The 11,436-nt window shown below is 39.2% G+C and overlaps 1 protein-coding gene across 3 annotated transcripts in view; it reads right to left on the reverse strand.

The window, feature by feature from the left end:
• The window catches only part of RB1 (RB transcriptional corepressor 1), a 127,837-nt gene extending 117,355 nt beyond the window's left edge, over window positions 1–10,482 (reverse strand). For 2 of the 3 annotated variants that reach the window (XM_065895783.1, XM_065895784.1), the window contains exons 1-2: window positions 10,221–10,351; window positions 7,321–7,447 (exon numbers count right to left, since the gene is read on the reverse strand). In XM_065895783.1, the coding sequence (XP_065751855.1) occupies window positions 7,321–7,447; window positions 10,221–10,351 (258 nt within the window). Of the gene's footprint in view, window positions 1–7,320; window positions 7,448–10,220 lie in introns of all 3 variants that reach the window. The other variant, XM_065895782.1, reaches the window with a different exon arrangement.
• Window positions 10,483–11,436: the final 954 nt, after the last annotated feature.

Genomic DNA, 11,436 nt, shown 5'->3' on the forward strand with positions numbered 1-11,436 from the left:
TTGATGTGTTCAAGTGAGTGAAGGTGAGCCCGTGTCCTTTAACTCCATCTTGATCTCTCTCTCCTCCCTCCGTACAGTTTTTCACAGCGGCTGCACAAATATACATTCTTACCAACAGTGTACTAGGGTTCCCTTTTCTCTACATTCTCACCAACACTTGTTATTTCTTGCCTTTTTGATAACAGCCATTCTAACCGATGTGAGTGATATTTTATTATGGCTTGATCTCCATTTTCCCAATGATTAGAGATGTTAAGCACCTTTTCATGTACCTGTAAGCCATCCATATGTCTTCTATGGTAATATGTCTATTCTGTTCCTCTGCCCAGTTTTTAACTGGACTGTTTGTTCTTTATGTATTTTGGATATTAACCCCTTATCAGATATATGATTTGCAAATATTTTCTCCCAATTGGTAGGTTGCCTTTTCATTTTGTTGATGCTTTCCTTTCCTGTACAGAAGCTTTTTATTTTGACGTAGTCCTACTTGTTTATTTTTGCTTTTGTTGCCTTTGCTTTTGGTGTCAAATTCAAAAAATCATCTCCAAGACTGATGTCAAGAAGCTTACCACCTGTTTTCTTCTAGGAGTTTACGGTTTCTTATGTTCAAGTCTTTAATCCACTTCAAGCTCATTTTTGTCTATGGTGTGAGACAGTGAGTTTCATTTTGTGCATGTGGCTGTCCAGTTTTCCTGGCACCCTTTATTGAAAACACTGTCTTACCCCTGTTGTATATTCTTGGCTCCTTTTGTCACAAATTAATTGACCACATATGTGTGTGGGTTTATTTCTGGGCTCTCTATTCTTTTCCATTGATCTGTGTGTCTGTTTGAATGCTAATCCCATTCCATTCTGATTAATGTAGCTTTGTAATATAGTTTGAAGTCAGGAAGTATGATAGCAATGATACTTAGATACGATACCAACCAAAGGCATGATTCAGAAAAGAATTTATAAACCAGACTTTATTAAAATTAAATATTTCTGCTCTGTGAAAGACACTGTCAAGAGAATGAGAAGTCAAGCCACAGAATGGGAGAAAATATTGGCAAAAGATATATCTGAAAAGGACTGTTACCCAAAATACATAAACTCCTCCTAAAACTCCTCCTAAGACTATAAGAAAATAAACAGCAGATTTAAAAATTGGCACAAGGTGTAGTCACCGCTCCAAAGAAGATGTACAGATGGCAAGTAAGCATATGAAAAGATGTTCAGCATCACATATCATTAGAGAATTGCAAATTAAAACAATGAGAGAGCACACCTATTAGAATGGCCAAAATTCAAAACACTGACAACACCAAATGCTGGGAAGAATGTGAAACAATAAGAACTTTCATTAATGATACAGCCACTCTGGATATAATCTGGACGTTTCTTACAAAAATAAACATACTCTTACCATAGGATCTTACCACAGGATCCAGCAATCACACTCCTTGGTGTTTACTTAAAGAGTGGAAAACTGATGTCCACACAAAAACCTATACACGAATGTTCACAGCAGCTTTATTCATAATAGCTAAAACCTATGAACAGCACATCCATCTTTCAGTAAATGAATGACTAAACAAACTGTGGACCAGCCATACCATGGAATACTACCAAAAAAAAAAAAAACAACGAACAAACTATTTGCAATGGGCTGAATTGTGCTCCCCCCACAAAATTCCTATGTTGCAGCCCTAACCCCAAGTACCTGAGAATGTAACTGTATTTGGAGACAGGGTCTCAAAGAGGTACAGTAAGTTAAAATGAGGACAGAAGTGTGGGCCTTACTGAATCTGACTAGCATCCTTACATGAACAGGAAATCTGACACACAAAAAGGTGCCAGGGATATGTGCACAGGAAAACCATTCCAGAACATAAGGAGAAGGCAGCCATCTGCAAGCCAAGGAGGGAGGCCTCAGAAGAAACCAAAGCTGCCCAGCTCTTATCTTGGATTTCCAGCCTCCAAAACTGTGAGAAAATACATTTCTGCTGTCTAAGCCACCCAGTCTGTAGTATTTTGTTACAGCAGACTTAGCAAACTAATATATTGACATATAACATCATTGTATCTCCAGGAAATTAAGCTGAATGAAAAAAGACAATCCCAAAGGTTAAATACTATATGACCTCACATCCATTTCATTCTTGATGTTACAAAATACAGTTAACCCTTGAAGAACATGGCTATGAACTCTGTGCATCCACTTACAGGCAGACTTTTTTTCAGTAGTAAATACTATACTACTACGTGACCTAAGGTTGGCTGAACCTTCAGGTGTGAAACTGCGGAAACAGAGGAACCTTGTATAGGAAGGAACTGCATATGCAGATTGTTGACTGTGTGGAGGGTTGGCGCCCCTAACCCGCACACTGGTTCAAGGGTCAACAGTATGTCATAATATCATTGAGTAAAGATCTTATTAAATGTCTATGTACAGTCAAACTGGGCTATTGGTACTGTCAAGATAATACTTGAAAAGATGATTATAATCATTGGTCACCTTTACAGAATGTTACAAAACAAACTCATCAGCTTGAAAACTAGTCAATAAAAGCAAAGAATAAAGCACTTATCCTACCTTTCCTGAATAATCTGTACTTCAGAATAAGAATAATTGATGGAGGAAAGTTTCCATTTACAGAAGAATTACAGCTAATAGTTGAAAACGGAATGATAAAGTTATCAGTTCACCATTTAGCAACCCCTGATGGATCTAGTCAATGGTCATCAATAATAGCTTACATCAAAAAAAGAAAAAAAATAGAGAGATAGCAAGACATTATGTGTCTACTAACAGTCATACACAACAACATCTCTGAAGTATTTCTTCTGGAAAATATCAAACCAGGATCTGATCAGGCCTCTAGATCCATTTCTAGGAAACACAGAGAATTAGCAAATATGTTAAACAATGAAGGAGGTACAATCTGTAAAATACACACAGTAAGAAATTCCACAGGATAAACAATCCAGTTTCTTCAACAAATAAATTGAAAAAAAAAAAGAAAGGAAAAGGGGGAGGGAAGGGAGACGTGAAACCAACAGATTAAAAGATTTAAGACACAAGTCAACCAATCATACTGTATGGACCTTATTTAAATCCTCATTAGAACATACTGAAAAAAAAAAGAACTTATGAAACAATCAAGAAAATTTGAACGCTGGATACTTGATATTAAGGAATTTTCATTAATTTTGTCAGGTGTGATGAACTGTGGTCATTTTTTTAAGAGTTCTTATTTTTTTCCCCATACATACTGAAATATGTACAGATGAAACATCATATCTGGGATACTTTAAAATAATATGGGGTCAGGGAGAAATAGAGTTCGGCTATGACTGATAACTGCTGAAGCTGGTTAAGAGGTATATGAGAAGTCATACTATTTTCTCTACCTAATTTTATAAATATCTGCAATTCTCCGTAACAAAATGTTTTAAAAAATTAATCTGAGGACTGGAAACAGAAATAAAAGAAGCTGCAAATATCCTACAACTGTAATACAAATATAACATTCACGTACATGTTCTGAAGTGCATTTGGCTCAGCAACATCCACATACAATCAGGATACCAGCACCATCGCCAAACAGAAAGGGTACATATATTACTAAGGACTAGAAAACTACAGGTAAAGGGACCTTTCACTACACATAATTTTAAAATAGATATTCTGCTTTCTAAGGTTAGTAAGAAACCCCTTCATATTTCTGCAGTATAGCTTAAATGGAATGCCTAGTATTACTCCAATTCCAAACTATTTTTTTCAATTATCTTTCTAAATATAATGACCTATAAAAATGCCTCTATCAAGGGCAATATATTTCAAAGCCCTTGAATATATACACACAAAAAACATATACAAACACACATACACACACACACATACACATGCAAAGCCCTAAGAAACTGACATTCAGACATCATTTCTGCTTTGCAGATGAGCAAACAGAGACTGGAGAATTAACCAATTTGCCTAAAATCATATAGCTACATTACAACCACAAAGTTTTTTGCTCTGAGGTCCAAGGTCTTTTCTATTCTACCACACTGTCATTCAAGACACAGAAAGAAAACCAAAATTCCAACAACTGATTCACCATAAGTCACAGTATGAAAAGCATTCCTGGCCAATTTCTTGATGGAAAGTTCCTTATTTTATTCATATGCTATAAGCAGCACGAACACAATCTAATCTTACAACAGCAATCACCTATTACATACTTACTAAACATTTATACAAGGAGAAATTTCTAGACAAAATACCACAAACCTTTCCTTTAAAAGAATTAATGTATGCTTTCATGTATGCATAAACAACTTCTTTTACTCTGAAGAACTCAAAAATGTGGATTTTAGCAAAAATACTTCATCAGAATCACTATACATCCATTTAAAACTTCAACCATTTTAACTGATTCTTAAATTCTCCTAAAAAATATTAATGTAAGATTTTCTGCAGTAATTCTTAAGTCAAATAATTCCTCTTGCATGACCTAATATAGGCACTCATTTACACTAATAAGTGCTTTACATGCATGAATTTATTTAATCCACAAAATAACTCCAAGTTCCAAAAATCATTGTTAGTTCCTTTTACAAATAAAAAAACTGAGGCTTGGAGATTTTAGGTAACTTTTCGAGATCACAGAGCCAGTAAATGGTAGATCTGAGACTTGAGTCAGTCCAGTCTGATGACAAATCCTTGCTCTTAACCCATCCTCTATTCCAATAAACATTATCTATTTTCAGTTGCCAAAAAGTGCCCTAAGTTACGACATTCCTCTTCTTGTTTCAAAGAAGACAGCCAATCTCAACTAGAATGGCTGCATAGGAAACAGGTTCATTTTGTCATTCATTCGCTTCTCAGCACACACTGGCTCATATTCTCCCTTAGAAATTACTGTATTAATGAAGGTTAAATTATCAGGTCAACCCTCAAAAACTTAACTATCACTTAAAATAAGATTTCTATGTAAAAGTCTGGTGAATTATAACAGGACAATACAACATCATCCAGTCGTACCCAACTAAAAGGTACCCCAAATCCCAAAGGCAACATGAAATTCCTTTCTTGTCTTCCTCAGCACACAACCAGGAATGACTGCACATGTCCTAGTCCCCGTCATGAGCTCCATCAGGAGATGAGTTTTAAAGTGTGCCAGTTCCCGTAGAAAGCAGGGACAAAGCCAGGAGGAGAAAAGGGTAGGATACAAAAGCAGTAACATTTATTCATATATATATACATATATATATATACATATTATATATATATAATATATATATATATTCAAGTCTGAAGCCCAAAACTATTAACTGCTACAGTTCAGTTAAAAAAAAAAAAAAAGTTTTCTGTGAACCAGCCCGGAAATCTAACTACCATATTGTACTTGCAAAGAGATCTGGAACACAACCAGCTTAAAAGTTGGAAACTATCTATACTCACCAAACTCTCTACAATCAAATACCCCTTCTCAACTTTCTGAAAACTAAAAGCCTAGTATTTATGGAAGAGAGAGAAGTGAAGGACTCTTTAACGGCATGCACAAAACAGCTCTGTACATGAAGTACCCAAATGAGTGGAAATATACATTAGGTCCTTTGGGATGATACCAATAATATAATTCATCCAAGATACTTCAAGTATTCCTTTTTAGTATGGAGTTCTTGAATATGTCCAGATCTTTGGAACTGTGAGATTTGTTTTCTCCTTTTTTTTATTACCAGGTGCTATGGACTGAATGCTTGTGTCCCCTCAAAATTCATATGCTGAAAACCTAACACCCAATGTGTTGTTATTAGGGGATGAGGCCTTCAGGAGTGATTAGGTCAGGAGGGCAGAGCCCTCATGAATGGAATTGGTGCCCTTATAAAAGAAGCCAGTAAAAGCTCCCACCCACTCTGCCAAGTGAGGCCAGTGACAACGCACTATCTATGAACAAGTAAGTGGACCCTCACCAGACACAGAATCTGCCAGCACCATGATCTTGGACTTCCCAGGCTCCAAAACTGTGAGAAATAAATTTCTATTGTTTATAAGTTACCCAGTTTATGGTATTTGTTATAATAGTCCAAATAGACTAAGACATCAGAGATTTTTTTAAATGGTTTTAAATAGTTATTTTTATGGGATGTACATAAGCACATTTTGTTGTGTTGATCTGATCAGTAAAAAAAGACGTACATGTACTCTACTACAATGCTGATGAGAAAGTAAACTCATGAAAAGTGTCTGGAGTGCAATTTAACAATAATTACCAAGAGTTTTATACATGTTCATAGCTTTTGACTCAGTAATTCAACTTGTAAGAATGTATTCTAGTAATCAGAGATTGGTTCATGAATTTATTTAACAAGTTATCACAGACTTACTTTCTGCCAGGCATCACTCTTACGAATAAGGATGTTTAATCACATTATTTTACAGCTCCAAAGTTGGAGGAAAAAATGTCATATAACAGTAAGAGTTAACAAATTAAAATACAAAAAAGAATATTACACTACCACTGGAAACTACATTATCAAATATCAAAAAAATATTTAATAACATAAGAAAATGCTCATATGTTAAGAAAAAAATTTTTTAAACAAGATACAAACCTATATGTAACTACATGTACCTACATATAACTACATGTATGGGATCATACATGTAGTTATATACAGTATGCTTTAGATCTTATTAGTCAGGGTCCTTGGTTAAGTTACTTAACCTTGCTCTACTTCTGTGTCTTCATCTATAAAATGAAGGTTTTACATTTTACATGTAAAATAAAGATTTTATATTTCACATCTTAATGGATTGTCAAATGGGTTCTCTGAAAAGTGTTTATAATATTCCCCAGCACATATAAAGCATCAATAATTATTTGCTGGTGGTATACACATACAGATGCAAAGAAAAAATGGAAGAAATATTTCAAACTATTATCAAAGATCCTGAATTCTAATATACCTAATTCTAAGGCAATCAGGAAATTTGAACACTATGTATTATGAGATACTAAAAATTATTTTATAGGATATAAAAAATCATTTTATGAGGCATTTTTTGTTTTTTTAAAAGTCTTTATAGCAGAGAAAAGTATTTATGAATAAAATATGATACCTAAAATTTGCTTTAAAATACTTTGGTGGGGGGCCTACATGGAGAGTTTTGGGTTCTTTTTAATTTTTAATATTATCAGAAGTAAATTGCCTCTGGGTAATAGAATTGTTACTAGCTTTGCTTTATATTTTCCATTTTCTCAATTTTCTACAGTGATTAAAAATTATTTTTAAAATTAGAAAAATGTTTTCAAAAAATTTTAAGACAATCCTTACCAAGACTCCATCCACAGATGAAACTTTCTCCCAAGTTAACCAAGCTCTTTCTCTGACATGATCTGGTATCCTTAATTTCTGACATAATGCAGTAAAATCAGGTTCTTCAGTTTCTTCAAACTCAAGCCTACCAAATGAAAATATACATGTAATAGGCACATACTTACAATCAAATTAATTAAATATTTGTTTCAATATTTTGCATACAATAGCACTACCCTGAAAGACAGCATCACTAAATACTTTAGCATCTTATTTATCTTTGAAAAAAATTACACTTAGAATTTAAGCATATGTTTATCTTCTTCGGTCTTTCCAAAACAAGAATACCACACAGTGAAAAATGTCTGCTGGTCTGGTGAATCACATACTTTAGAGCAGCAAAATAGCCTTGTGAAGGAAAGTAAGTACAATAGGTAAAACTGTTTGGGAAAGCTGGGATGATACTAGTCAAGAGGAAAGCCTTAGATAATATTACAAAATCAATTCAATATCAGTAACTTTGCTAAAATACAATCAATGTTTCATTTAATCTACCTACTAGTATTTCTTACATGATGATCAAATTCAGCCTTTTCTTCTTGATCTTTCTTAACCAAGACAGGCAGTCAAAAAATTCTTCTTGCCCAATTCTTTTTCATTCACTTAATGTCTATTTGACATCTAATAATAATAATAGTAGTACAAGGCATAGCTTACAGTTTTTTAGAATTTGCTATGGCCCCATACAAAGTACCCTCGATGAAGGTAGACTGAATCCCACATCAGCCCTATTAGGTAAGTACTCTTATTATTCTTGTTTTACAGATAAGTACCAAATCAGAAAAGTTAAAGTACTCACCTGAGATCACAGCCAGTAAATAGGAAACCCTGATATAAACCCAATAACCTAACTCTATAATCCATGCCCCTGACCACTATTCCAGACTGCCAACCTTACTTCAAAACATAATTACCTTTTGGTTATCTCAAGAATGAAGATGGTGTGTTGTTCCTAGTGATGGTTTCCCTTACAACTGTATCACTTAAGCCAGAGATAATACAGTAGCAGGAAGACCTCAACTCTCAAAGTAGACATAGGCTCTGTCACTGGAAATGCAGTTGGACTGGGCCCTGAATCCATCCCAAGTAAGTTTCTCGGCTTCAGATTGCCAGGCAGTGGTTCTATCCTTGTTAAGTAGTTAACCTGTAGAGTTTGATAGCCCATGCTAAGGAAACATTTTATGGGTAAGGATAATCAAGAACAGACTGCATGGTTTTGACTTACAGGAGAATTTTTGACAGTTCCATCATTTAAAGGTATATAAAATACAGTTTTGCAAAATAAAAGAAACAAAGTCTCTTTTCCCAGGTGACGGCCAGAACTTCAATATTTCTGGTTACCCTACAATAATCAAGAATGCTTCCAAGCTCTGTGGATAACATGGGGTTCTTTACAGTAGACTTCACTGCACTTTACAAAGGGAAACTGGAAAGTACTGTATATATCAGTCTAATCAGAAACGAATGTCTTCTCTCAGAACATCCTTGGGCTTTTTTTTTTTTAAACTAGCGAGAATGATTTTTAATTAATGCATAAGAGAGTCTAAATATATGCATTTTGAATAGCTTTTCACAAGCCATTTCCAAAGCCCATTCCAATCTTTAACAATTTGTCCCGAATTCTGTTAGTGTCTGGGGAGATAAGAGAAATAGGACTTGCTGATAGACTAGAACTGCAGGAGGGAGTACTGAGGGACAGAAAGGAGTCCCATTCCCTTGAAACTGATGTGTAGTCTCAAAGTAGGGCTAGTGCTGACAATAATAATGACAACTATATTCGTTCAATCTTAGGTTCTAACCATAAAGCATCACAATCAAGAAAAATAAGCTGCTGCAATATATATCTTCTTGTCATATTCTGCTGCATTATCATGGACTTGCTTAAATTTAGAATCCACTTAGGAGAAAAAAAAATAATTCCATGTGAGCACAAAAACACTAACTTTGTACTCAAACAAAACAAAAAAGGAGGACACCAGGATGCTCGCTGGCTCAAAGCCAAAACGCAAAATGGAAGAAATAATGAGGCACGCTGAAGCAGACTAACATGAAAGAAGACTTTTATGCAACGAGAAAAAAGAAAAAGTTTAGAAACTTTCAAGCTCTTGGGCTAAATGTCTCACAATATTTTTGCCCATACACCAGTTCCTCTAAAGAGTTATGTTCCACCAGTCACTACCGATGGCTGTGAATCCTCACGTACTGAAAGCACTCTTCTAAGGGAACGCCATAAAGCACCTCAGCCGAGTTTCCTGGGGGCAACTGACACCCAGGACCCTGCGCTTCACGTCCGATGGCATCTCTGCAGCAGCATCCAAGGCTTTTCTGGCTGGCCTCTCCCAGGACTGGGCTTCAGATGCAGCTGCACGCCCAGAGGAAAATACTTTCCAACTGCTGCATCGCAGGAGACCAAAACAGAAAGTCAAATGACCACCGGAGGACTACAAACCTCAACAGGAGAAAAACCTCTCCAACAGGCACCAGTTTTTTTTGTTTTTTTGTTTTTCGTTTTGCATTTGATGGGGTCTCGAAATCACCCGCCGCCTGCGAGACTCCAGTCTCGCGGAGGAAAGGCGGCACCTGTCACTTCGCTCAGCGACCCGAGCCCCACCCGCCCGACACCTGTCAAGCTGGAGCCGAGACCCCTCCCGGCCGCCCTCTCCTCGCTCCCGAACCCAGACTCCTGTCAGCCTCCTCTGGGCGCTCCGCGGCGGTGGGGCACCGGGAGAGTCCCTACTCCCGCCGGGACCCGGTCCCCGGCGGAGACGCGCCCCCGCCTAGACGCCGCGGCGCCCGTCGACGCACCCTCTGGGCGCCCTTCCTGCGCGCCGCCCGCGGCGGCGTCTCGGCTCGCTCACCTGGCCAGAGGCAGGTCCTCGGGGCCGCTATCCTGCTCGGGGTCCTCCTCAGGAGGGGGCGGCGGGGGAGGCGGCGGGGGCTCCGCGGCGGCGGCGGCGGCTGCTGCTCTACGGGGGGTTTTGGGCGGCATGACGCCCTCGCAGGGCAGGCGCCGGCGGACGCTGGAGGAGGGCCGGGGAGGGAGGACGCGCGCACGTCGGGCACGCCCCGTCCTCTGCCGACTCCCGTTACAAAAATAATTTGAACGTCCCCTGAGAAAAACCGGACGAGCCCTCCCCCGCCCGGCAACCGAGCGCCGCGTCCAACCGCGGGAAAACGTCACTTCCGCCAGCGGCGTCACGTCCGCGAGGCTCCCGGGCCCGCCGGCGTCGGGAGGGCACCGGGGTGCCGGGCTATGCGCGGGGCGGGGGCGCGGTCGGGAGGGGAGCCCCGGCCTGGGCCCAGGCGCCCGCCCAGAGGCAGCCGCAGCCGCCTGAACCTGTCCCTTCCCGAAACTCGCCCCTCCAGGCGTGGGTTCCGGTAACGGGACGCTACCCAGCCTGGTGGGCGAGCGCAGGCCCCATCACTATCTGCGGGTGGATCCGGAGCTACGGCGGAGGCCCCGCCGGGAGTATCTGGCGAGCGCACCCGGGGCGGGCACGCCCCTCTGCTCCGTGGGCGGTGCCCTCCCTCTCGCCCGCAGTCCTACCGCCCAATCCGTTAAGCGAAGTCGTCCGAAACAAAAACAAAAACAAAAACTTCTGGAACACCTCTCAGGAGCTGAATTTTGCCAACCCTTAGGAGAGACCAAGTATGGGACAATGACTGGCCTTTTAGAGTTCTTTTGGGGAAGGGGTTGGGCAAAGAACTAATGACAGGGTGCTAAATGATTTAACAGGGGTGTAAAATCAGGAAGCACCCTCGAAATGTATAAGGGACAGCTTCAGAGGAGCAGTGGCATTTGAGTAGAAGTTTGCCCGACGGACCTAACATTTAAGGAGGACTTTGTGTACAAGGGACTGTTCTGGCCACTTTACATAATTGTCCTACTTAATACTCAGAAACAACCCTTTAAAATGAGTCGTAGTCCTATTACACTTTCCAGCTGGGAAAACAGGCTCGGAGGAGTTAATTTAACCAATATTACAGAGCTGATGGGTGATATTAGGTGAGCCGACGCGTGTTGTGAAAGAATTGACCGAAATATTAACAGGGGAAGAAAAGTTAGTTTTTATT

This window comes from Phocoena phocoena, chromosome 18, assembly GCF_963924675.1.
Source record: "Phocoena phocoena chromosome 18, mPhoPho1.1, whole genome shotgun sequence".
In the NCBI taxonomy this organism is placed as follows: domain Eukaryota; kingdom Metazoa; phylum Chordata; class Mammalia; order Artiodactyla; family Phocoenidae; genus Phocoena; species Phocoena phocoena.